A 27480-nucleotide genomic window follows, 5' to 3' on the forward strand; every position below is an offset into this window, starting at 1 on the left:
TCTTCTTCTTCTTCTTCTTGCCTGCTCTACGTTCATTATACTCAGGGCTGCCATATGCCCGGATTTTCCAGGTCATTACCGGGATTTCTGGGGAGCGCTTTGGAGAAGTCAAAGAACTTTCGGGGTGTCAAACCCAATAAAAATACCTAAGAAGGAAAGAAAGAAACGCGCAAGTAATTATTTTTTGGGGGGGCTGCGTGTGCTAACTGTGCTTGTTTGGGGGGCGTCCTGGCGATTCTTGCAGGAGGTCTTTTCGCCCGCCGATCTTTGCGCAGCGCGCCGCGGCCACTCGGGGCGGCGCCTCCTCCTCCTCCTCCTCCTCCTCCTCCTCCTGCTCCTCCTCTTACTCGGCCGCCGCCAGAGGCTCGGGAGGCGCCGCCGCTCCGTCCTGGCCGAGGCATGGCGGGCTCCGGGCGGAGAAGCCTCCTGCTGCTCCTGCAGCTGCTGGCGGGGCCGGGCGGCGCGGGCGGAGCGCCTTCCCCGGGTAAGCGGGGCCCCGCGGGGCTGGCGGGGACGCGGGAGGACGGGGGCCGGCGCGGTCCCTCGGGTGGGCGATGATCTTCCTCGCAGAGCGATCTATCCACCGGGCGGGACCGGGGAATCCCTTCCGCCTCCCAGGTGCCGCCGGACCCGGGGCTCTTTCGGGTGCAGACCGTTCTCCCCCCCCGGGATATAGGGGTGCCCAGTCGTGCCCTCGCGGGGGGTGTGGTGAGTTCAGAGCCCGTGGTAATGATAAAAACGGATAAAGTAACTTTTCTGTAAATGCGTGTTTCTGTTTTGCGGGATGGTACTGGAACAAGGGGGCACCGTAATCGGGGCTGAATAGCCTCACCCTATATTTGTCCACTGGGAAGGAAGCCATCCTGGCTTTCCAAAGGATTGAATCCCAGGTAAGGGCATTTCTCTTTATGTCTACTCAGAAGAAAACCGCGTTGAGTTCAAATGCTCCTTGCTCCCAAGTAAGTGGTTAGAGTAAGCAATGGGTTGGCAGCATTCATATCCCTTGGAATTAGGATAAAAATGCAGAGATCTTTGTTGGTCCAATTATATTTTTAAAAGGCTTATGGGTCAATATGCACATAACTGCTGTAAATTGGTTGCTAACTTGTGAGAGGGAAGGAAGAGCATTTTGTACAGTTTCATATAATTCAAGCAATCCTCATGGGTCATTTTGCTCAGAATTATGATAAAGTAGGATTTTAGCAGGGGAGTATTTGACAAAGGTCCATATACCGGTAGTTAAAGCCGTGGTTTTCCCAGTAGTGATGTATGGAAGTGAGAGCTGGACCATAAAGAAGGCTGATCACCGAAGAATTGATGCTTTTGAATTCTGGTGCAGGAGGAGACTCTTGAGAGTCCCATGGACTGCAAGAAGATCAAACCTCTCCATTCTGAAGGAAATCAGCCCTGAGTGCTCACTGGAAGGACAGATCCTGAAGCTGAGGCTCCAAGACTTTGGCCACCTCATGAGAAGAGAAGACTCCCTGGAAAAGACCCTGATGTTGGGAAAGATTGAGGACACAAGAAGGGGACAACAGAGGATGAGATGGTTGGACAGTGTTCTTGAAGCTACCAGCATGAGTCTGACCAAACTGTGGGAGGCAGTGGAAGACAGGAGGGCCTGGCGTGCTCTGGTCCAGGGGGTCACGAAGAGTCAGACACGACTAAACGACTAAACAACAACCACATTTGACTTTTCCCTATCCATAACTGCCCCCACCCCCATTTTGGGCAGGGCAGTTGCCCTGCAAAGACTTGTCAATCTGACTTTTCTAGGCTAACTTTTACAGTGGGCTGTCCAGAAAAGATGCAGAAGTCTGTTTTTTGTCTTTACAAAGGGATGATGTTGGATACTGGAATTTAAAACTAATAGTTGACGGTGGTTGTTTTGGTTGGGGATGAGAATCCTGCAGGCATTTAAGTGGATACATGCTTGCGACATGTTATGCGCTGAATGTTTCCTTGCTTTGGAGAGATTTCTGATGATTTAAGGCTTATTTGAAGGACAATTGAGGGCTTTGAACATTGGCATTGTAATCCTAGGGAGACAATGTGGAAGCAGATTTGCAATTCTGTTCTGCAGAAAAAACTGATGCTGCTGTGACTACACTTCATTCTGGTTTTTATTCATACATAATCCCTCTTACCTATTTTATTAATGTATGTTTATATATTGAACATTCTCTGCTCTGGTACATATTTGTGTCCCTTCCTTTACCTTGTTAAACACAATCAAGCAAATTTGTTCTTATAAGCATATTGCTTTTTGCCCATCTTACACAATCTTAATGGTAGAGTTGCCATATTTTCTTGCTTCCTTATACACATTTTGCTGCTACTGTTCTGATGCTGCTTCCTATACATTTATGTGGGGCGTGGGAATCTTCTTCAGGAAGTACACAGAATGGATCTCTAAATAACTACTCTTCCAGAGATAAGTAGAACAGAAGTTAGTTTAGAAATGCACAATACAGCAAAACAAAAATGTATCCGAAAACTGAAAGCATTAGGATTACAGTGGAAAGACTGGCTATAGAATCCTGTAGACTCCAGCTTGGTAAAAATTTTGTTTTATTGAATGTATTTGAACTGCCATGTATTCTTGCCAAGTAGATGGGAAAGGCATTTAATAAATAAAAAGAAAAATGAAGTATGCATTTTGAGTCATAATAGCTAAATTGCGGAAATGCAGTATTTAAGCTTCCTTTCTGTGTGAGGTGGTATGAAAATACTGTCTCAAAACTTTTGTTCAGTTTTAATGCTTGGTGTGATGTGAAGAAGAAAAATATTGAGAACATCAAGTTGAGCATTTTAACATTTTAATTTAAAAAATGCAAAGATGGGAGACTGAATATTGCAATGGAAGAAATGCAGTGATGCTTCTAGTCAAACTTCTGTTTCATGACATCAGTTACAACAATAGTATAAATCTGGTTGTTTGCCTTTGTCCTTCTGTTCCATATGAATCGGGAGAGACAGTTGAGCTAGACTGGTGCTTGGAGATGGAGATGGGCTGGATGTGCACCAGTAACGGAAGCTGAATCCTGAAAAGACGGGGTGCTCTGCCTTCCAGGCTCTTGAGTCTAGGAAGTGGGGAGACTGCCTGTTCTGGCTGGTTTCGCTCCTGGAAGGAGCAGGTCCATGGACTGGGGTTGCTTCTGGATTCATCATTTTCAGAGGCTGGGCGGGCCCATTTCAAGCTTTGTCTGGTTTGCCAGTAATGCCCCCCCCCCCTTTTGATAGAGATGACCTGGCCACTATAGTCATACTCTGCAGTAATCCAATCTGAAATTTACTAGTGTGCTGTATATGGGCTGCTCTTGAAGAGAACCTAGAAACTTCCATTGGCCCAAAATGAAGCTGCCCTAAATGACTTAATATTTGAAAAAACACGCCTTTCCATAGAGACGTGACCCTCTTGGGTGTTAAGACCAGCAGATGGGACTTTCTCAGGAATACCTGTGTATAGGATTTCAACCTAATTCTGTAGCTATGAGGCAACAGGTGGGAGTTTTCTGCTTCTTGCTGAGCTGAGAGGTGCTGAGCTCCTATGGCCTGAATACTGGATTTAGGCCCCAATCCCTGTTAACCACGAGTACAACCTCAGCCATAGGTATTGTCAAACTCAGTCCCACAGTGCATTGGATAATGAACTAGTTTGCATGGTGTTTTCCACTCGATAAAAGTGATTTATCACATTTGGGGACAGGAAGGCTGTTAAAACGAGGTTGCAATCTCAGCATAAGCCCAGATGAACTCAGTAGAACATACAGTTGTACATTGGTTCTCAAACTTAATCCATTCTGGAAGTCCGTTCCAAAACCAAGGCGTGCTTTCCCATAGGAAGTAATGCAAAATGGATTAATCTGTTCCAGACTTTTAAAAACAACCCCTAAAACAGCAATTTAGCATGAATTTAACATGGTCTTTTACGAGACCATTGATCCATAAAATGAAAGCAATAAACAATGTATTGTAGTCACACAATCAATCAGTAGCTGAACTGGGTTCTACACAGTCACAAAAACAACAACAAAAAAGCCGCAAAAATACAAAATAGCAAAAACAGACCTCAGTGTGGCACTCAAATCGGAAGCATGACACTCAAAACGGAGCACCTTTGGCTTCCAAAAAAAGTCCGCAAAACGCTAACTTCTGGGTTTGCAGTGTTTGGGTTCCGAGTTGTTTGAGAACCAAGGTACCACTGTACTAGAACATCACAGAGAACTCTGCTGGAAATTCCATTTGTAAGGAATTGCTTTAAACTGGCATCGGATTGGTGTGTGTGCTAGTTAAGATTAAAAAGTAATGTGCACATAATCCTTATTGGAAGACTGCAGAACTGCTTCCTATATAACTGGCTCTGAAATGTGGTTTACAAAGTCTTTGATTAAACCATAAGTGATTATGGTTCTCTACAGATGTTTATCCTCAAGCAAGAGTATTAAACGTTTTTGAGAAAGGAGATGCAGCTGCTAGTTTCAAATATGAAAGCTTTTCTCCTGTGGTTTTCCTTTGATTGTCTTATGCTCTACTTCTAATAATGCAAATTTTCCAGTAGGCTACAGAGAAATTAGAGCAAGAGGAGTGCTTATGTAACCCCCCAAATGAGAATGCTAATATGGATATGTTGGCAATGATCACTGTGAAAGCCAGTGGAGCTGTGTGGCAATACAATTCTGTGTAGCTGGCCCTGGAAAATAGTAGTTTACAGTACAGTGCGGCTATAACAGATTATGTCCCTGCACGCAGGCCTTGCTGCATTGGAGACTTGATTTTGCAGTTCTCTAGGAGCCTCAAGGCTGTGCCTAATTTGCATATACATTTACATAAAATGTCAATTTGCATTCATAAACTTCACAAAATAGACAAACTATGTGTGGCTATAATAGGAATACCTTACAGCCATCTTCCTTTGCATCCTTCTTTCTTTTTTCATATTGTCTCCTTTGACCCCTTTCCCCCCATAACAATTGCCTTCTGGGCGCACTGATTAAAACTCAACAGCTTGGTATAAAAATGTTCATATGTATGTATGTATGTATGTATGTATGTCATTTTGGGGTTTAATCCCATGCACTGAATTCCCTATGAATTCCCTATGAATACATCTGAGTCAGCATGCACTGGATCAGTGTGTTTACTAAAATTTAGGGATGATTTCAGCACCTCTTAACAGATGGCTGGTGAAATTCCCAAGGGGACCTTTCTAAAGCTTGCCTGTATGACAGCCGACCGCAGCATTATTGCTATTGCCAGACAGCTTGCAAGGCCACAACTTGAATAATTGTCCTTACATTAATGTCTACAAAATGCCAACTGCTTTCCAAATAATTCAGAAGGGAACATTTCTCTGCTCTGTTAAGCTCTTAATCTGAGATTGCCACTGCACAGAGGGGAAGGAAAGCGTATTGAATAATATAGGAGGACTATGGATGAAAGATGCAGCGTGTCAGGGTAAATATGGAAACCATGGAAAGGGAGGAGGGGAAGTCACCAGAGAAACAATTTACATTTTAAGTTAAAACATGTTAAGATTTTGTGTGTGTGTGTGTGTGTGTGTGTGAGAGAGAGAGAGAGAGAGAGAGAGAGAAATTAATAAGATTTTTTAATTTAAAAAAGGCATAAATATACAACCCAGTTGCATTCCTTGTAACAACCAGGTACAATTTATATTTCCCACTGGTTCATTGCTAAGCTTGCAAGATGTTGTTGTTGTTATTTTATCATTTATACCCTGCCCATCTGGTTGGGCCACCCCAGCTACTCTGGAAGGCCTCTAATGCATATAGAAACACAATAAAACATCAGCATTAAAAAATTCCCAATCTAGGGCTGCATTCAGATGTCTTCTAAAAGTTGTGTAATTCTTTATCTCCTTGGCATCTGAGGTAGCCTCTGCTGATGTTTACCTATAAATTCTGTTTTCAGCATCAAAATTTTATAGCTTTTTGAACACTGTGGTAAATTTAGGATTTGAGCCAAATTTAGCAGAATGTTGTGGTGTCAGCACTCGCATTTTCTGCATCTACTACTGCTGTTGGCTTTCTCAAATTGCTCCAGGTTGCATAACGTGATTTTTCAGCCAGGGTGGTGGCAGTGGTGAAGAAGCTAATATTTCATGGAAACTATCAGATTTATATACAGTGTTACCTTGAAAGTTGAACGGAATCCGTTCCGGAAGTCCATTCGACTTCGAAAACGTTCAGAAACCAAAGCTCCTGCAGCCGAGCGGAAGCCACGTCAGACGTTCGGGTTCCAAAGAACGTTCGCAAACCAGAACACTCACTTCTGGGTTTGCAGCTTTCGGGAGATAATACGTCCGAGTACCAAGGCGTTTGGGATCCAAGGTACGACTATACAAACAATAGCGTGTGTCAGGGGTTCAGGAGCAGAGACGCAGAGAAGGGAGGAGACAGAGAGCGAGGGGGAGGAATACGAAGGAAGGATGAGTGGGGATGACGACCCGAGATCACCGAGCCTGTCTAGCGAGTCCGAGGATTCCCAGAAGGGAGCGCCAGCAGCCAGAGCAAGGGGGGAGAGCAGGGGGACACCCCAGGAAGAAGGGTCCAGAGAGGGATCAGAAAGCAGCAGTTGGAGATCGGGACCCACGTGCCCAGCCGGGAGCAGCGGGGAGAAAGGGGACCAGATATTGGGCTCCGGAGACTTTCAGAAGGAGGGAGGGCATGAGTCAGGAGTAGTCACGCCCACCTCGGGGAGCGATGAAACGATCAAGAGGAAAGTGGAGAGTTGGGCGCGCGCGCCAAGTTCAAATGTAGCGGAAGCTGGCGCAGTCAGCAGCCCAGAGAGTGAGCCGGGTCCCAAAGCCCGCCGCAAGGAGGCGGAAGGGTCAGGGGGGTCTGCGTCAGAAGAGAGTAGGAAGGGAGAGACCCAGGGGGGCAGAAGGACCCAGAGACGGAAGGAAAGGCGCAGGAGGTGGAGCAAGGCTAGGGTATTAAGCTGGTGCGCTAGAGGCGGGGACTCAGACGGGTCTTTGTCGTTCTGACCTAGAAGAAGTAGGGCTGCACATTGCAGTTTGGAAATGGAACCTGTAATCCAATAAAGACTCTTTGAAACTGAACGCTGGCTGACTTGGTCCTATGTGAGCTGGGACTGGGTGGCAGCCCTGACAGTAAGACCCGTCTCTAAGCTTCTGACACCTGATACCTCGCAGCGGAGACAGAAGCAGCTGGAGGAGGAGATCGGTGTTTGGGAGCAAGCTCACGACGGTTGGCAGAGATGACGGAAGCAGAGAAAGTTTCAGCGCTGCAACAGGCAGTTACCCAATTGAATGCGGAGGTACTGGCATCCAAGAAAAGGGAGGAGGATGCGGCAGCCGCCTACCGAGATCTCCACGCCAGGTTTGAAGCATGGGTTAAGCACGGGCAGCCAGGACCCAGACCGGAGGGGGTTGGGTTGGCACGGAGAGCAGGAGGGCTGGTGGCTCACTTCGATGGGAATTTACAACAGTACTCCAACTTTCGAGCAGATGTAATGTGCGCACTGCAACTGCTGGCAAAAGACTTTAGAGATGAGGAAGAGAAAGTGGGGTTTATACTATCCCATTTGCATGGGGATGCTAAAGCGTGGCTGCGCAATTTGTGGAGGGATAAAGATCCGGCGCTTCAGAGTGCAGATGCCTTCATCAAAGCGATGGATGCGTGTTTTTTGTCTACCATTGATGTGGATCTTGCCCGACGGGAGATTCATGGACTGAAACAAGGGAGGGCGAGCGTCCGGCAGTACCACGCCCGCTTTTTTGCGCTGGTCAGTGCATTGGAATGGGACCGGGATTCGCCCCCAGTCAGGGACCTGTTCTGGGAGGGTCTAAGCTGTGCTGTGAAGGATGAAATTGCGAGGGGGGAGAGGCCCCGAAGCACGCAGGAGGTGGTCCAAAGGGCGCTGCCTGTGGGGGTGAGGCTGGAAGAACGTCCATGGTGCAGAGATGAAGGACGCGGAGGGCGCGAAGCAGCGAGAAGTTTCTCTTTCGTTCCAAGGGAAGCAGCGCGTGCGCAATCCACACCTCCGCCAGGAGGGGGAGTGGAACCTATGGAGGTGGGAGGCGCCAGGGCTCAGTCAGCTACCAGAGCCTCTGCACCGACGGCAGTCAAGACTAAACCTCCTAGAGGAACCAGGAAGTGTTACATATGCGACAGCCCTCAACACTTGGCGAAAGAGTGTCCCCAGAGGAGCTCCAAGCACACTGCAGCCTCCGCAACGGTGAAAGCGACCACGCAATGCAGCGAAGCCCAGCAGGGAAACGACGATGTCTGGCTGGAGACAGAGGCACTGGGGCCCAGCCAGACGCATCAGTGAAGCAGTCCCCAGCGATATTGCAACCCACGGACCCCCTCCCACCCAAACCAGTAGTGCAGCTCACAGCGTCTCTCCAGCTACCCAATGGCGTCACTATCGAAGTGCCGCTTTCTGTGGACTCTGGAAGCAACGCAGACTTTATAGCACAGGATTTTGTGAAGCAGCACGCTATAAAGCTACTGCCTGCCACTCTGCCCCTGCAAGTCGTCACAGTGGATGGCAGAGAGTTGCTAGGGGGGCAGGTGGTGAAGCAGACGCCACCAATGGTGATGCAACTTGGTAACCACAGGGAAGTCATCAGTTTTAATGTCACCCGACTGTCGGACACGCCCATTGTGTTGGGCATGAGTTGGCTGGACAGGCACAGTCCAACGCTGGCTTGGTACCAGAGACAGCTGATCTTCGGCTCCTCTTACTGCGCAGAACACTGCATCCTGCCCAGGCAGGAGGGGGAGGAGGAGGACTCACAACTGCAGTTGGGAACGTTGCAAGCAGTTCCCCACAAATACGCGGACTTTCTGGAGGTCTTCTGCGAGAAAGAGGCGGACAAGCTACCACCGCACAGGCAATATGACTGCAAGATTGACCTCCTGCCAGGGGCGACGCTGCCGAAGGGGAAGCTATATTCCATGTCTGAGGACGAACTACAGGAACTCAAACAGTTCATCAATCACAATTTGCAGCGCGGTTTCACCCGGGAGTCCAGCGCAGTAGGGGGCAGTCCTGTTTTCTTCGTGAAGAAGAAGGACACGCCCCAAAAAAGATTGGTCGTGGATTACCGCCTCTTAAACAGAATGACCAAGCCCTCCGATTTCCCCATGCCCAGGATTGACGACCTGCTGGCGACGGTGCGCAAGGGACGCGTGTTCACCAAGTTGGACCTGCGAGGAGCGTACAATCTCATCCGCATGAGGGAGGGCGATGAGTGGAAGACAGCCATGTTCACGCCTCTGGGCACCTACGAATACAGAGTGATGCCGTTTGGTTTGCAAAACGGTTCTCACTGTTTTCAAGCTTTCATGCATCACGTGTTGGCGGGACTCCTCTACAAGAAGTGCGTCTGCTTTCTGGATGACATCCTGATATTCTCTGACTCGCAGCAAGCACACGACCAGGACGTTCGGGAGGTGCTGAAGAGGCTGCAGCAGCATAGACTGTACGCCAAACTGGAGAAGTGCCAGTTCGACACGACGGAGGTGGATTTCTTGGGTTACAAGCTGTCGGACAAGGGGCTAGCCATGGACAGCGCCAAGGTTCGTGCGGTGTTGGATTGGAAGAGCCCGCGCAACCGGAAAGAGGTCCAGAGGTTTGTCGGATTCGCCAATTTCTATCGCAAGTTTATCAAGGGGTTCGCGATGCAGACGGCAGCTATTACGGACACGCTAAGCTCCAAGAAAAAGAAATTCATCTGGACGGAGCAGGCGGAGCGGTCCTTTCAGACACTCAAGCGTCTCTTCGCGTCGGAAGAGCAACTGCTGCATATCGACCCCAGCAAACCGCTGCGGGTGGAGACAGACGCGTCCGATAGAGCGATGGGAGCGGTCCTGCTGCAGAGGGACCCGCAGGGGGTCTGGAGGCCGGGGGCGTTCTACTCCAGAAAGCTCAGCAAGTCGGAGCAGAACTACACCATCTGGGATAGGGAGCTGCTTGCCATTCATGCAGCTTTCAAGGCGTGGAGGCACTTCCTGATTGGCGCCAAGCACACGGTGCAGGTCTGCACGGACCACAAGAATCTGGAGCACTGGCGCACGGCTCGGTTCCTGAACCAGAGGCAGATACGTTGGGCGGAGTTCTTTGCTGACTTCAATTTCCGAATTGAGTACGTCCCGGGCGACACCAACATCATGGCGGATGCACTGTCCCGAAAACCGCAATACCTCGAAGAGGCGACGCCAGCGGCAGCCATGCACATCTTCGCGCCAACAGCGTGGGCGTGCACTTCAGCCACAGTAGACCTGGATGCGGTGCGACGGGCGTTGAAGGACGACTCATTCGCGCAGGCGAAGATGGCAGAGGTGCACAAGGGCACGGCGAAGGGCGACGAGTTCCAGATACGAGACGGCTTGCTCTTACGTAAAGGGGCCGTCTACGTGCCGGGAGACGAACTTCGCGCCCGGGTACTGCAGCAGCTGCACGACGCACCCACGGCCGGGCACTTTGGCACAGAAAAAACGGTGGAATTGGTCGCAAGAGACTTTTGGTGGCCCAGACTGAGGGGGGAAGTCGCGGACTACGTCGCGAGGTGCGACACCTGCCAGAGGGCCAAGCCGGTGCACAAACCACCGGCGGGACTACTGGAACCGCTGCAAACGCCGTTTGAACCATGGGAGAGAGTGGCCCTGGACTTTGTCACGGATCTACCCAGCTCGAGAGGCAAGACAGCTGTACTAGTGGTGGTGGACTTGTTCACCAAGATGGCACATTTCATACCGTGTGCGAAGGTGGCCACGGCAGAACAAACAGCCAAACTGTTCATAGATCACGTGTTCAAAGTGCACGGGCTGCCGCGGTCTATACTGTCCGACCGCGGACGCCAGTTCATCTCGAATTTCTGGCAAAAGCTGATGGGCTTCCTGAACGTCAAGATCAACCTGACATCAGCAAGGCACCCGCAGACCAACGGGCAAGCGGAGAGGGTCAATGCCATCATGCAGCAGTACCTGAGATGCTATGCCAATCAACAGCCTGCGACGTGGGTGGATTACCTGCCGCTCGCCGAATTCGCCTACAACAACACGAAACACATATCCACAGGGGTGACGCCGTTCTTCGCCAACAATGGGAGGAATCCCAGAACCTTCCCGGGACTGGACAGAGTGGGGGAAGGGGAACCACAGACGGCGGACGCTTTCGCATCTGAGTTGCAAGAGGTCCACGATCAACTCAGACGGCAGCTGGAGCTAGCGAAGCACGCATACAAAGTCCAAGCTGACAAGCACAGGCGAGTGGGCGAGGAGATCCGAGTGGGAGACTGGGTCTGGTTAGCAGCCCACGCGGTGCCGACCCGATCGTTAGCCAAGAGGAAGCTGGGGCACAAGCAACTCGGTCCATACCGAGTCGAAGCGCAGATCAACCCGGTGGCTTTCCGGCTGGTGCTACCGGAGGGTTCCAGGATGCATCCGGTGTTCCACAGGTCGGTGCTCACTCCCTACAGGGCACCGCACAGGTTCCAGGAACCAGGAACGGCACCAAGTCAGTCTCCGGAGCGGACGGAGGCGGGAAGCTTGCCACAGCAGGACCCCATCAACGAAGTCACGGAGATTTTGGACTCCAGATGGGGGGAAGACGGAGTAGAATATCTCCTAGCAAGGGAGGGCACCCGGGCCAGTGCTAATAGCTGGGTGCCGGACTACGCCTTGGAGGAACCCCTGCTCAAGGACGAGTTTCATGCCCTTTTCCCACACAGACCTATGCCAGCGGGCTTCTTCGACGACTGGTTGTTCACGCCCACGCTTTCCTCCAGCACGTTCCATGGCTTCGACTCGGAAGGGGAACCCGCACCGCGCACACGTTCCCCAGAGGGGTCACCGGAGGGTTCGGCGTCCGACAACTCGTATTGGTGGGACGATCGGCCAGAGGAGCAGTGGCGCCGGAAGTGGCAGGAGACACCAGGTCCAGCGACAGACGCAGAGACTGACATGGACGTGTGCGGGGAGGACCTTGGTTTCGAGCACGGCGGCACCGAAATGGAGGCGGAGGAGATCACCGTTGACGAACGTGGGGAGGAAGACTCGGAGGTCTTCAGTTGGCGGCCAGCAACGGGGAGCGAACTGTATCCGACATTCACTCCCGTGACGACGGAGCACCCACCAACCACCCCTGAAAGCGGGGAGGGGGGAAGGGGGGGCTTCGAGGGGGGGATGGATGTCAGGGGTTCAGGAGCAGAGACGCAGAGAAGGGAGGAGACAGAGAGCGAGGGGGAGGAATACGAAGGAAGGATGAGTGGGGATGACGACCCGAGATCACCGAGCCTGTCTAGCGAGTCCGAGGATTCCCAGAAGGGAGCGCCAGCAGCCAGAGCAAGGGGGGAGAGCAGGGGGACACCCCAGGAAGAAGGGTCCAGAGAGGGATCAGAAAGCAGCAGTTGGAGATCGGGACCCACGTGCCCAGCCGGGAGCAGCGGGGAGAAAGGGGACCAGATATCGGGCTCCGGAGACTTTCAGAAGGAGGGAGGGCATGAGTCAGGAGTAGTCACGCCCACCTCGGGGAGCGATGAAACGATCAAGAGGAAAGTGGAGAGTTGGGCGCGCGCGCCAAGTTCAAATGTAGCGGAAGCTGGCGCAGTCAGCAGCCCAGAGAGTGAGCCGGGTCCCAAAGCCCGCCGCAAGGAGGCGGAAGGGTCAGGGGGGTCTGCGTCAGAAGAGAGTAGGAAGGGAGAGACCCAGGGGGGCAGAAGGACCCAGAGACGGAAGGAAAGGCGCAGGAGGTGGAGCAAGGCTAGGGTATTAAGCTGGTGCGCTAGAGGCGGGGACTCAGACGGGTCTTCATCATTCTGACCTAGAAGAAGTAGGACTGCACGTTGCAGTTTGGAAATGGAACCTGTAATCCAATAAAGACTCTTTGAAACTGAACGCTGGCTGACTTGGTCCTATGTGAGCTGGGACTGGGTGGCAGCCCTGACAGCGTGGATTTCTCTGTTTTCTCTCAGTTTTTCCAGGTGTATTTCAATAAATGGTGTGTAGTACAGACTATGGAGTATCATAGACAAAAATTGATAATGTGTGAAATTCAAATGGTTGAAGTGAGAGTAAAGTATTTTCATGACAGAACAGCTGTTATTTACAGGGGTAACTGGTCCGCATTACACTTGAACCAATGTTAGCATTAATCAAAGTCAGCTGTATCAAGTCCACTTCTAACTATGGTTGCGAATTTTTCTTTGGCGCTAACTGTGGTTAGCAAAAACACTACTGCCTCCATAAGGCTGACCATAGCTACACCCAAAACCGAAAGAGAGAGCGAATGTCCATGCAAACTGGGAGGTGTCAACCCACACCTCCAAACTATAGTTAGCAAAGTGTTACTTTTCCTTGCAGTGTGATTTACATGGAGGAGAATGAAACAGCCCACAGGATGGTTAACAGGGTATGTGGGGTCATAATCTGTGGCCACAAATGCAATACACTTCCCAAGCTGTAAATACCCTTCTTAAGGAACTCCCACGTAAATGGGAGATTGCCTGTACTTGCCCTTCTCATCCACTGAATTGTTGCGCCTTCTCTGGAGAAGGAAAAACTTAAACACGATGCAGAGTTCCCAAAAAATAGACCAGAGGCAATGGTATTTCACCCAGCAGATCTTTACTGCTACTGAAGGCAGATGAGCATAATGGTCACAAATGCAATACATTCAGGATTGGCACATTCCATAAACAATCCAGTTGCAGCACTTACAAAAACTAACAAGACTAAACCATAACGCTAAGCATGCTATGTACAGAGCACCACACCAGAAGGAAGAGAGATAGAAAGTAAGAAAGACCCATGCTCCTTCTGGCTTATATCAGCATGACCTTAACAGAAAGAGATAAGAGAACCAGTTTAAGTCAGCTGTACTTAGCTTCTCTGAAGGTATAACCCAAACATCATGAAGCTACTTTCACACAGAGAAACTTCCAGAAACCTATTGAATTAATTTGAATAGGAAAGATCTCTACACATTAGATCAATACTTTCTGCACCAAGAAATGCAAACCGACATGACTATCATGCCCATTTTTACCTTACTTGTATTAAGTCATAAGTCAAATTTGAAAAAGCATAAATTGTTGCTTCTTCTTTCCTCCTATACAGGCAATTCCCCGTTTACACGGGTTGTGTTCCATGTCATCGTGTGTGTCAGTGGAGCGGGTGTAAGCCTACCCCGTTCCACCCCTTTCCAGGGCCAGAAACGGCACGCACGTCCGTGGTCACGTGCCAATCGAGCACGTGCAAAATGGTTGCCATCTGTATACAAAGTAGGAGAATTGTAATGTTTGTGTTACCTCTTTTCCATCTGTACAGGTATGTCTGAACCTTCCTTTATTGCTAAAAGTGAAGACCGTCTGTTTAAATACTTATTTGAAGATTATGAAAGATGGGTTCGCCCAGTAGAGCGTCTGAACGACACAATCAAAGTGAAGTTTGGCCTTGCAATTTCCCAGTTAGTGGATGTGGTACGTTGGAAAGTTCTGCTGTTTGCTCTTTAAATAGGCATAGCAGCGTAAAGTAGTTGCTTGTCAGAAGCGCATCGTCTGAACAGCATCCCTGGCTTTTTCACAGAGCCTCTTCTCCTCATAAAGAGGATGCCATAACTCCACACAGGGTGTTGGGGTTGCAAAAGTTGTCTGTGTGTTATTGGTCGCTTGCTGTTGAGAGGATAGGAGGAAGGAAGCGTGCGTTCATGCGCTCTCTGTTCACACAGGCCTGGCTTGCATGTTATAAAAAGCCAGAGTTTGCTTTAAAGCATAGTTTAATCCTGAATATGCCTTTTGCTTATTGTGTCCTCTTGTAGCTCATGCAAGCCACACTATGCCTTGTTGTGTTGTCTAAATCCAGTCAATGGTTTATTTGTTTCAAATAAACAATGAGCTGTAAGCTGCAAATAAACCAGCATTCATTCTCAGGTTCTTTCTGACTTACCGCTTGGTAAGCCTGGGTTTGGAAGACACGTCAAGCAATAGTATGGCTTCTTTGAGCTGCGCAGGAGAGGAGAAGCTGTGCAGGAGCCCCTGCAGCAAGTGAGAGGCATGGTCACAATCCAGCCCTGGTTTCAGAGGAGCTTGCTTATTCTGTCATGTACCTGAGGCCTCTGTGTGTAGACAGAAGTGGGAGAGTTCCGGCACCTCTTTTTTAAAAAGAAAAATAGCACTGTATGAGATGATTCTCTCAAACAATTACCTTCAAAGGAACTGCTAACTTGATTTCTTGTAGCTGCCAGACTTTCTTTTGCACAAAAATGGAATAACTTAAATGATATGTCTCTTGAGTTGTGGTATAAAAACTTACTGAACCTCACAACTGCTGAAAAGATAGTCCACGAGATTCATGTGATGCGAGGGTAAGAACCAGTAGAACAATTGGGACTTTTATCTTATGTTTGACCTGCACGACTTCCTACCTGCACCTAAAAAAAAAATCCTGTCCTAAATAATATGTTAGTTTAATAAACCTATGTAGAATTGTAATTATTATGTAAGTATTTCTCTGATGACTTTCCACACTCTTGTGTTGAAAAATTAAAAAAAGTTTTTGAAAAGGAAAGAAAAACTTTCCAGCCAATAATAAATAGATTAAAGTTCCTCCAATGCCCCAGAGCAACCAAAAGATAGTGTTAGTCTGGGGCATTTTGGGAAATTCAGGTGTCAGCCTGGAGCCTGCCCTGGTGAGACCTGTAGAATATATGCCATATGTTAATTGACCGCTGTCTGGAAGTGAGAGGAGTGTACTGTCATTCATATAAAATGCTTTTTTCTCTCAATAGGATGAGAAAAATCAACTGATGACAACAAATGTTTGGTTGAAGCAGGTGAGTAGTATATTAGGAAAAAGTTTGGACTGTAACCATGATGTTGGGAGGGATGTTGATTTATACCGTTTGGTTGCAACTGAGGTGTATTATTCAGTGTAAACTCAAATAACCAGGTTGCTACAGCGGTGATGAAATCCTATGCACACTATTCTGGGAATAAATCCCGTTGAATTCAGTGGTGCTTATTTCTGAATAGACCTGTATATAATTGCACTGTAAAGTAAATAAATTAGTTTATCAATTAATACTATCTTTACTCTCTTTGTAGGAATGGATTGATGTAAAACTGAAGTGGGACCCTAAAGATTATGCTGGAATAACATCTATCCGTGTCCCTTCAGATTCTATATGGATCCCAGATATTGTTTTGTATGACAAGTAAGTATTTAATGTTTTTTAACACAATTATTACCGCTGCAAAAATTAAAGAGAGAAATAATTTGAATAAGTTGTATTTTGAAATTGCTAAAGTTGAGAGCATCTTTTTTTCTGAAATGATATATTTGGCACGATAGCATGGCATTCATGCAGAATTTTCAAATGAGAGTAATAGTTTCAAACCATGAAATATATTATGTTTGCTGGAGAGACGTATTTTCTTCAGTTATGTGTGCTGTGTGGTGAAAGAGACATTCCACAGAACACTACCTGAGTCACTAAATGGCAGCCTCATGGTCTTTGTTAGATAAAAGAAGTAAAAAGTAAAAGGGACCCTTTAGCCATTCATTTTGTAAGAGCAAAAGCGGAGTGTTATAAGAGATAGTGAAATGCAAGCAGAACAGTAGTTATAATAATAATAATAATAATTTATTATTTATACCCCGCCCATCTGGCTGGGTCCCCCAGCCACTCTGGGCGGCTTCCAACAAAACACTAAAATACAATAACCTATTAAGCATTAAAAGCTTCCCTAAAGAGGGCTGCCTTTAGATGTCTTCTAAAAGTTTGATAGTTATTTTTCTCTTTGACAACTGGTGGGAGGGCGTTCCACAGGGCGGGTGCCACTGCCAAGAAGGCCCTCTGCCTGGTTCCCTGTAACTTGGCTTCTTGCAGTGAGGGAACCGCCAGAAGGCCCTCAGCGCTGGACCTCAGTGTCCAGGCAGAATGATGGAGGTGGAGACGCTCCTTCAGGTATACTGGACCGAGGACCGAGGGCTTTCAAGGTCAGCACCAACACTTTGAATTGTGCTCGCATATGTACTGGGAGCCAGTGTAGGTCTTTCAAGACTGGTGTTCTATGGTCTCGGTGGCCGCTCCCAGTCACCGGTCTAGCTGCTGCATTCTGGATTAGTTGTACTTTCCGGGTCACCTTCAAAGGTAGCCCCACATAGAGCGCATTGCAGTAGTCCAAGCGAGAGATAACCAGAGCATGCACCACTCTGGCGAGACAGTCCGCGGGCAGGTAGGGTCTCAGCCTGCGTACCAGGTGGAGCTGGTAGACAGCCGCCCTGGACACAGAATTGACCTGTGCCTCCATGGACAGCTGTGAGTCTAGAGTGACTCCCAGGCTGCTCACCTGGTACTTCAGGGGCACAGTTACCCCGTTCAGGACCAGGGAGTCTTCCACACCTGCCCATCTCCTTTCCCCCCAAAACAGTACTTCTGTCTTGTCAGGATTCAACCTCAATCTGTTAGCCGCCATCCATCCTCCAACTGCCTCCAGACACTCACGCAGGACCTTCACTGCCTTCACTGGTTCCAATTTGAAAGAGAGGTAGAGCTGGGTATCATCTGCATATACTGATGAATACCCAGCCCAAACCCCCTGATGAGATCCAGCTGAACTAGGAAACAACTCTCACCTTTGTCCCTAGCCCACCGGAGATCATCGACCAGTGCGACCAAGGCAGTTTCAGTCCCATGATGAGGCCCGAATCCCGACTGGAAGGGATCCAAAATGGTCCGCTTCTTCCAGGCATGCCTGGAGTTGTTCAGCAACCACTCGCTCAATCACCTTGCCCAAGAATGGAAGATTTGAGACTGGGCAATAGTTGGCCATATTGGCAGCATCTAAAGATGGTTTTTTAAAAAGCGGTTTGATAACCGCCTCTTTCAACAGGTCTGGGAAGGCTCCCTCACGGAGGGAAGCATTCACCACCCCACGAAGCCCATCGCCCAGCCCTTCTCGGCTAGCTTTTATAAGCCAGGATGGGCAAGGATCAAGGAGACAGGTGGTTGGTTTCACTCACCCAAGCAGCATATCTACATCCTTGGAGGTAACAGATTGGAATTCATCCAACACAACTTGACTAGACAGGACTCTAGCACTCTCCCGCCCCGGCCCTGCTCCCACGGTGGAGTCTACCTCTTCCCGAATCTGAGCGACTTTATCTGCAAAAAACTTGCAGGAGATCATGTGTCCCGTACTGGGCCCTGATGTAGCAGGTGGTTCCGCTAAATTGCGAACCACCTGAAAAAGTCTCCTGCTGCTGTTTTCTGCAGATGCAATAGAGGCGGTGAAGAAAGTCTTCTTCGCCGTCGCTACCGTCATTTGGTAGGCTCGACATTGAGCTCTAACCCGTGTCTGGTCAGCTTCAGACTCAGTTATCCGCCACCAGCGCTCTAGCCGCCTCAACGATTGTTTCATTGCCCTCAGATCCGTGGAAAACCACGGGGCTGTCCGGGCTCCATGCAATTGGAGAGGGCACTTCAGAGCCAAACAATCAATAGCCCTGGTTGACTCCGCATTCCAGCGTGCCACCAGGGAATCAGCTGAAAGGCCATCAACATGGGATAAAACATCCCCTACCACTCCCTGGAAACCATTTGGATCCATTAAGTGGCGGGGGCAGACAATCTGAATCTGTCCCACCTCCCTGCAGAGGGGAAGGGTTGCGGAGAAGTCCAGTTGCACCAGGAAGTGATCTGACCATGGCACTTCTTTTGTTTCGCTTTTACTTAGTGTCAGAACACCAACATCCATGGAGGTAAACACCAGGTCCAAGGCATGTCCACGGCTATGGGTTGGGCCAGACTTTTTCAGGGACAGCCCCATGGAGGCCATGCTTTCCACGAAGTCCCAAGTGGCCCCTTGTAAGTCGTGTCGGCAGGGATGTTAAAATCCCCTAGGACAACCAAAGTAGGTGTCTCCAGGAGAACATCCGCCGCAACCTGAAGCAGCTTGGGCAGGGAATCCTTGGCGCAGCGGGGAGGTCGGTACACCAAAAGGAATCCTGTACTGCCCCTATAGCCCGACTTCCAGAACATGCACTCAGAGAACTGGGTCTTCCCAATAGGACGCCTGGTGCAAACTAATGACTTCCTAAAAATCACTGCAACCCCCCCTCCCCGCCCACAAGGCCTGGGTTGCTGTGCATAAGAGAAACCTGGTGGACAAGCAGCGGCAAGGACAGGCCCATCTGCTTCATCCAACCAAGTCTCTGTCACACATGCCAGGTCAAGTCCTCCATCCATGATCAAGGCATGGATGGCAGTAGTCTTATGAATCATTGACCTGGCATTGCACAGCAGCACCTTCAGGTCATGTGGGTTTCCCCTGCTGATTCCAGTATCCTTCCGGTCAGGACCAGACCCGGAGTCCTCAGACAACGACTAAACCTGCCTCCTCGGTAATGACATGGTCTGGTCTTAGCATAACTCCTCCTACCCATGATCACTGAGATCGGTTTTCCCAGTGCACCCACCCCCCGTGGGACCCACTCCCTGGCAGCCCTGACCCCTCCCCTTAAGAACAAAAAAAAAACTTAAAAAATCCCAAACAACCCACAATAAAACAAAAAAACTGTAAAAATTACAAATACATCAAAATCAAACAAATTCCCAAGCCCAACCAAACATCCATCCCCCCCACCCCCACATACAAAAAATTCAAAAAGGAAAAAGAATTTTTTTAAACATTTTAAAAAGAACTCTGCACCCCTCCGAGTCCTCCTGGACAGCAGCAGCAGCAGCAGTAGCAGCACCCGTCCTTGTGAGGCCTGGGCCAGGTGGTGAGTGGCAGGAGCGGGGCCCTCAGGCACTTACTACAGGTTTAAGCTGAGGAAGGAGTCACTCCTTGAAATAGGTGTCTTCAGAAAGTTTTGGAGCTCAGCTTTCCTCTGTGTGCTGGAAATGCTGCCACATATAAACTGCAGAGCTTTGCGTGTGACCTTAGCAGCCATAGCACATGGGGCCCTCCAAAGTAGTCTCAGGACTGATCAGGCCGCTTAGAGTCCTAGAACTAACTCTTACATGAATTTGCAGGAAAGAATAAAAGACCTTTATTATGGATCTTGACATCCATAACCTTCAGCATAACTTGGTATAAATCAATTAAATATATTACAAACAAAGAATGGGTGAAATCGTTCTTCAAACAAATCTCTAGCTTGCAGAAAGCCCATTTAGCAGACCACTTTTAATACAGCAAATGCCTTGCTTGTTGATTTCAAACCAAATATAAGAACCATTCCTTCTTTGCAGTCTCTGAATGTGTATGGGTTCTTGAGTTTTGGGTGACTCCCTGTCTCCATTCCTCATTTGCCCACATCAAAGGGTATTTCTCCTGCCTTTCCCGTCAGTTCTCTTCCCAGCACAAGAGCAACGGCTTCAAGGTAACGATAGTCTTGCTGGATTGTTAGTGTGCATTGTTGTTTTCAAACAAAATACAAAAAACCATTTATTTTGACCTCATTCTGTACTGGGTGCCACTGTTAAGAGCGTCACATAAACATCTGAAAATAACCAAGTAAAATGTTTGAGGAAAATAACTTCAGCATGTTACATTTTTAAATAACTTTTCATTGAACATTTTTTCAGTGCAGATGGTCGTTTTGAAGGAACATCTACAAAAACAGTAGTGAAACATGATGGCACAATTGCTTGGACTCCTCCAGCAAATTACAAAAGTTCCTGTACCATAGATGTCACTTACTTTCCATTTGACCGCCAGAACTGCTCCATGAAGTTTGGATCCTGGACGTATGATGGCTCACAAGTTGACATAATTCTAGTGGATGATGAAGTAGACAAGAGAGATTTCTTTGATAATGGAGAATGGGAAATAGTAATGGCAACAGGAATCAGAGGGAACAGAACTGATGGGTGTTGCTGGTATCCATTTATTACCTACTCATTTATAATTAGACGCTTGCCTCTCTTTTACACACTGTTCCTTATTATTCCCTGCATAGGGTTGTCCTTCTTAACCGTCCTTGTCTTTTACCTTCCGTCTTATGAAGGTGAGAAAATTTCTTTGTGCACATCAGTTCTGGTTTCCTTAACGGTCTTTCTGCTTGTCATTGAAGAGATCATACCGTCATCTTCCAAAGTTATACCTCTTATCGGCGAGTACTTGGTATTCACGATGATATTTGTTACATTATCCATTGTAATAACTGTCTTTGCTATTAACGTTCACCATCGGTCCTCGTCTACGCACAATGCAATGGCACCTTGGGTCCGCAGGATATTCCTTCACAAACTTCCAAAACTGCTTTGTATGAGAAGCCACGTCGACAGGTATTTCACTCAGGAGGGGGATGCCAACAATGCGGATGGTGATGAGGCATCTCGGATTACCCTGGAAGCCGCCCTAAATTCTATCCGATATATTACAAGGCACATTGTCAAGGAGAACGAAGTACGTGAGGTGTGTGTATTAGTTAACGTTGCAGTCAACTCTTGAGGCTGGCAGTCTGGGACAGGAGCCTGTGCAGTTGTGGAGTTAATCATAAGTAAAATCCTTGCCTGCTCATGTCAAATATATCGTGCACTGTAGATATCTCATATTTTCAGACAGCATGATCTCTAATAGAAGTAACTAGGCAACTTTTGCATGAGAATAATTTCAAAGGTGAAAATGGACACTTTCAGAGATAATGCAGAAATCCTTATTTAAAATGTTATGCCTTTGTGGTGCAACAAATAGGCTCCCTGCCCCATTTTAAATCATATGTGGCTACTCCTTAGGAACAACCATTTCATTATGATATAAAGGGAGCCACAATAAGTTATGTTTGGGGCAATTTAATTTTGCACTTAGCCCAATAAGAGAGACAGTGGGGTTTTGTGCCATTATTATTACTCTTTAGTTGTAGTGTGTATACAAATATTCTGGAGTGTATTTCAGAAAAGGTACTGATTTTCTTTCTTCTCTCTCTAGGTTGTTGAAGACTGGAAATTTATAGCTCAGGTGCTTGATCGTGTGTTCTTATGGACGTTCCTTCTGGTTTCAATTATTGGATCGCTGGCTCTATTTATTCCTGTAATCCACAAGTGGGCAAACATAATAGTCCCAGTCCATATTGGAAGCACCAACAAATAAGTGTGTGATGAGGACAAAATTGTACCAGTCTTTCTAGAAATATTAATCTTAGAGGTAAATAGTAGTGAAATTATCTGGCACATTTTAATCTACAGTTCTGAAATCTTGGAAGGTGTGGGTTGGAGTTCATGCTTATGTTTAAGCATGGACCTCTTAGGACATACGCATTTTTCCCCCCTTAAGTGTTAGTTCATTGCTTTCCTATTAGAGCTCATTGGTATGCCATTGCTGCCTTGATGTGCCCTAAAACCACCTGTGGAATAAGTGAGGGGCAATGTAGAGTAAAGGACACTCCAAATGTAAATACTAATAATAATCACTTTTAAGACCTGCTACCTGCCATCTGCCAGCATTGGAAGGCTGCTTCATCAAGCGGAACGAGATCCAACTGCTCAGCCCTTCCCCCTTGCCTAAGAAGAGTTGGGAGGGAGCTGCTGCCAGGTGGATCACCAGGGAGGAACAAGGGCAAGGAGAGGAAGTTCTCTCTGAACAACCCTGATCCCACCCCATATGGGTGCCATGTTCTCTTCCGCTCCTGTATTGTGTTTTGTAAGCCACATTGAGAGAGGCAGGATATATGAATAATGCAAAACATTTTAAGCTTTAGTAATCCCGTACAAGGCTTTGGTAAGACAGGACACTATTATAATCCTCAAACGGGGGCTGAGGGTGGGTGGCTTAAAGTAATCTAGCAAGTTTGTGATCTGAAACTGGCCTGTTCATAGCTCATATTCTTTTTTTCTTTTTTAAAAAATAATATTTATTAAAAGTTTAAAGATTACAGAAAGAAGTAAAAAAAAAAAGAGAACGAGAAAAGTAAACAATACAAATCAATACATTACAATACATAAAAAACCAAAAGACACAATACATCAAAACAAAAACAAAAGCAAAAACAATTAAAAACACATCCAATATTTCCATATCTTTGTCCTTCATTAACTTGTTTCATTGACCTCCTCACACCTCCCATTTTGTGTTCTAGTTATTATTTCAGCAAATCCTTTCCATCTTTCACTGTTTTCTGTCATTTAATTGTCTTAATTTATTTTAACCTTATCTTATCATTAAAACCCTAAAACTTATTTATACTTAACTCCTTATAACGTTTCTACTAAAGCCGTGTAATTTCATTCCAACATTTTTCTAACACTCATTAATTTTACAATATTTCTCTAAATAAATTTTAAACTTTTCTCCAATCTTCTTCCACCGTCTCTTCTTCCTGGTCTCGGATTCTGTCAGTCCTTTCTATCAATTCCATATGGTCCATCAACCTGGTGATCTTCTGTCCGAGGCTCTTAACTCTTTTCCATGTCCCTTCTGCAGATCTTCTTCATATTTATACATGCACTTTACTTTATCTTCTGCTGATCTTGTTCTTAATTTCCTTCCTTTGGCACTGAGGAGTAGATCTCGGGGAAACTCCAACCTAACAATGTCTTTATTCCTTCTCGACAGGTCAGCCCATTTTCCATAGTCAGAACTAAAGTCCAAAAGATATTTCAGAGCGTGTTTCAAAATCCCTCCGAAGGTAAAGGCCCCCACAACTCTAATCTCCCCCTGACCTAAATCCAGATCCAGATCCCAAAAGCCAGAACATCCCTGCATAAGGGGATCTATCCAACTTTCCTTCTCCAATCCAAGCGGGACTCCATCCCTCCAAATCTGGCTTTCTCTAAATTCAATCGTAAAAGGCAACAGCTTATATTCATCAAATTGCCTCTGTAAGGCTGGGGCTCTCTCCACTTGTGTTACTTGAGATTCAACAACAGCTTTCTCCCTCGTCTTCTCCACAGCTTGCCATGTCAAAGTAGATTCCTGAATCGATTCCTGAGTAGTTTCTGTATAGGTATTCACTTTTTGTCCCAAATCAGTCACTTTTTGTCCCAAATTATCAATTTTAATAGTCATCACATCCATCTTCTCATGAAGCTGTTCCAATAAAGCACTTGTCTTGCTAAATGCAATCACTAAGGCTTCTTCTGTCGACATTCTTGTCCAAGGTCAATCTCTGATTCTCACGGTCTTTAATCTCTGCAGCTGGAAAATTCCCCAGCTCCACTCCTACAACAGTTTCAAAAGCTCCCTCTAGAGGAAACAATTTCTATTTGTATCCATCCTTTTAAACGCAGATCCAGCACCAAAGTTAGTTTCGATTTTCAGTTACTTTTGCTCCTTTTTAAGTGCAAAAGGAAACAATGGAAACAATATATTTCTCTTATTTAACTATCTGTCAACATATGTTTTATTCACAGTCAATGAACTTTCCCAAAACGTCAATCTTACTGGCAGCCCGTTCCCAGGTTCAAAACGGTGGTAATTTATCTTTCTTCACTCTCTCTCCTGCAGGCTTAGGCGATCTAAAATTTCCCCCCTCTTCTCTTGCTTCCAAGGGGGGTTTAGTAATTTTAACCGATGGAGATTTAATCCTTTACAAAAGGCTTTCCAAGACTTTAGCTTGCAACGTCTTTGCTTCAATCTATTTACAAAAGAGGAAGGCGGACTTCCTGTTTGAAACCTTCCTGTTTCGGTGCCAAATTAAGATGTTTAAAGATCCAATTTTCCGTTCTACTCACGGGTAGTTGTTTAAAGTCCAATTGTCCACAGGAAAAAGTCAGCGCTCTCTGGCAACAGCAATGCAGCTTCACTCCGTGAAAGAAGCAGTCGATTCAAAGCACCGCGCCGCTCACCCCACGTCGCTCCGGATCCCCGAAACCGGGTTTCCCCGCGAGTAGGGGAGGCGCAAAAGGTGCCAGCCGAATCCCACATCCACAGGCTTCTCCCGCCTGTGGTTTTTAGTGGGTCTTTGCCTTCGCCGTGGTGGCCAGACCCTAATTTCCACGGAGCGGATTCCTCCCGATCAGAGGAAATCCGCCATTGCCGGAGGCGCTAACCCGGAAGTCCATAGTTCATATTCTTAGCCACAATCTGTATTGTGGTTTCGTGCTTTCACCTAGCTCCAACATACCTTTCTGCAGTGCTTCTGTTGGCCTATGATCCTTTATCTGCCAGGTCTCCACCACAGCTAATATTCTCTAGAGTCTCTTCTAGTGTCCACTGCTTGTTTGGACACATAGCACAACACGGCAGGGTCCCAAGATGTAGGCCTAGGAAACCTTCATCCCCTGAAGAGCCAAAGGAATTTATTTTGCAACAGATTCTGAATATGAAATTGGGGGGGGGGGATGCTAGCATATATTTACTTTTGTGTAAGTATTTGGGACGGGGTGGGTGGAAAAGAGAATGAAGCACGTGAGAGCCACAAGGTCTCAGTCTGATTTAGCGTGAGGCTTCTGTTATTTTCAGTTCTACAACACACACGGAAATGTTCAAGTATAAACAAGTTAATGTTTCATCGGTAGATTGCCTTAGAAGACTGGGAAATGTTGGGCTACCTAACAAAATGCATTTCTCCCCTTGGTCTCAATTTTTAATACTTTGGGGGGGGGCGGCTGTAGACTTGGATGTGGAAAATGAATATAAGAGCTAATGGATCAGCAGCTATTTCTGCGATCATAAGGTGTTTTTTATTACAGAAGGTGACTTAGAATCATAAGTTGTAAAGTTGGAAGGGACCCCATGGGTCATCTAGTCCAACCCCCTGCAATGCAGGAATCTTAGCTAAAGACTTCTCTGTGATATGGTGGCTAACAAGTTATTTTCCTACATGCACGGGTTCACTCCACTGTTCTTATGGAGAAAAACATGTTGTGTAAACGGGTCTTAAATTTAACATACTAACAAATATCAAATACTGAAATTAAAAAGTCTCTGAACATTTGCATGTTATGTCAAAAAAAGAAGAAGACTGTAATGCTGTTTAAAATCACTTTAGAGATACAGTATAAAGTAGGAAAACCATATCAACCATGGGCTGCAGTCTGTTAAAAATTCATATTTGTGTTTGGCATAAGATAGTGGTCCTTGATGGTTTTGTCTTCTGAGCAGAGGAGGGTTATTAAAGTATCTGGATGAGTCCAGTTTTTAAAGTGTTTTAAAAAAGAATTTCCAAGTTTGCCAGCTACGCTAATGCATTTTGGGAGAAATCTTATACTAATGATAATAAACTAAATATTGCATTTGGTACTCATTGACATCTGAGGACATGGGTGACGCTGTGGTCCAAACCACTGAGTATCTTGGGCTTGCTGATCAGAAGGTTGGCAGTTCGAATCCCTGCAACGGGGTGAGCTCCAGTTGTTCGGTCCCTGCTCCTGCCAACCTAGCAGTTCGAAAGCACGTAAAAGTGCAAGTAGATAAATAGGTAGTGCTCTGGTGTGAAGGTAAACGGCGTTTCTGTGCTCTGCTCTGGTTTTGCCAGAAGCTGCTTAGTCATGCTGGCCACGTGACCTGGAAAGACTGTCTGCGGACAAACACTGGCTCCCTTGGCCAGTAAAGCGAGATGAGCGTTGCAACCCCAGAGTCGTTCGCAACTGGACTTCAGCGGCCAGGGGTCCTTTACCTTTAGTAACATCTGAAACATGTTTATATCTGACTTAAAATCTCTGTTGTATAATGCATTTTTACTATGCAATGAAGGGTTAATTAAGCATTCTTAATTTATTAAGAACCCTACACAGCGTATACTTTTATACACACTCATTCCTTTGTCACCCTTTGCTTCTCTCATAGTAATTTGTTTGCTTTTTATGTAAACAGTTGATATTATTTGTTCTTAGCAGGGAGTTCATTTCATGTTGCAGAGGGACACAGGTGGTGCTGTAGTCTAAACCGCTGAGCCTCTTGGGCTTGCTAATCGGAAGGTCAGCGTTTTAAACCCCTCGACGGGGTGAGCTCCCATTGCTCTGTCCCAGCTCCTGCCAACCTAGCGGTTCAAAAGCATACCAGTGCAAGTAGATAAATAGGTACCACTCTGGCGGGAAGGTAAACGGCGTTTCCGTGCGCTCTGGCTTCAGTCACGGTGTCCCATTGTGCCAAAAGTGGTTTAGTCATGCTGGCCACATGACACCATCTCCCTCTGCCTGAAGCGAGATGAGCGCTGCACCCCATTGTCACCTTTGACTGGACTTAACTGTCCAGGGGTCCTTATCTTTCACCTATTTTACCATTTCATATTCCTTTTCATTTCATGCTCAGCCTCTTTGAGTCAGGAAGTTCAAAGCTGCACCCAGCTTTCATATTGTTTATTCTGTTATCAACAGGTTGGGCACTGATTTCCTTTCGGGTGAAGACCGAGAGAAAGTGGATATTGAGCAGTCCCACCTTCTCTCTATGACCCAGTAGCATTTATCCATCTTCTCCATTCAGATGGCCTACCGCTTGCTTGTTCCTCTTGCTTTGAATGTAGCCGAAGAAACCTTTCCAAATTATTTTTAACTTGCAAGCCTGAGCTCATTCTAAGCCAGGCATCCCCAAACTTGGCCCTG

General features: G+C 47.0%; 1 protein-coding gene across 7 annotated transcripts; it reads left to right on the forward strand.

Moving 5' to 3' along the window:
• The first annotated feature begins 365 nt into the window (after positions 1-365).
• Positions 366-26179, forward strand: CHRNA5 (cholinergic receptor nicotinic alpha 5 subunit). Of its 7 annotated transcripts, none has more exons than XR_014516062.1 (7): positions 366-466; positions 14319-14470; positions 15778-15822; positions 16094-16203; positions 20584-21415; positions 21929-22814; positions 25015-26179. XR_014516062.1 is itself a non-coding variant. In XM_083460754.1 (6 exons), exons 1-6 carry the CDS (start codon positions 400-402, stop codon positions 22088-22090), a joined length of 1386 nt encoding a protein of 461 aa, XP_083316880.1. In that variant the 5' UTR covers positions 370-399; the 3' UTR covers positions 22091-22820. The 7 variants fall into 7 exon arrangements, 5 of the variants coding, with proteins under 5 accessions (XP_083316880.1, XP_083316881.1, XP_083316884.1 ...); XR_014516063.1 differs by having other exon boundaries at positions 382-466; positions 21929-22880; positions 24922-26179; XM_083460754.1 differs by lacking the exon at positions 25015-26179 and having other exon boundaries at positions 370-484; positions 21929-22820.
• Positions 26180-27480: the final 1301 nt, after the last annotated feature.

Source organism: Podarcis liolepis, assembly GCF_965112155.1.
Source record: "Podarcis liolepis genome assembly, chromosome: 9".
NCBI classification, from domain to species: domain Eukaryota; kingdom Metazoa; phylum Chordata; class Lepidosauria; order Squamata; family Lacertidae; genus Podarcis; species Podarcis liolepis.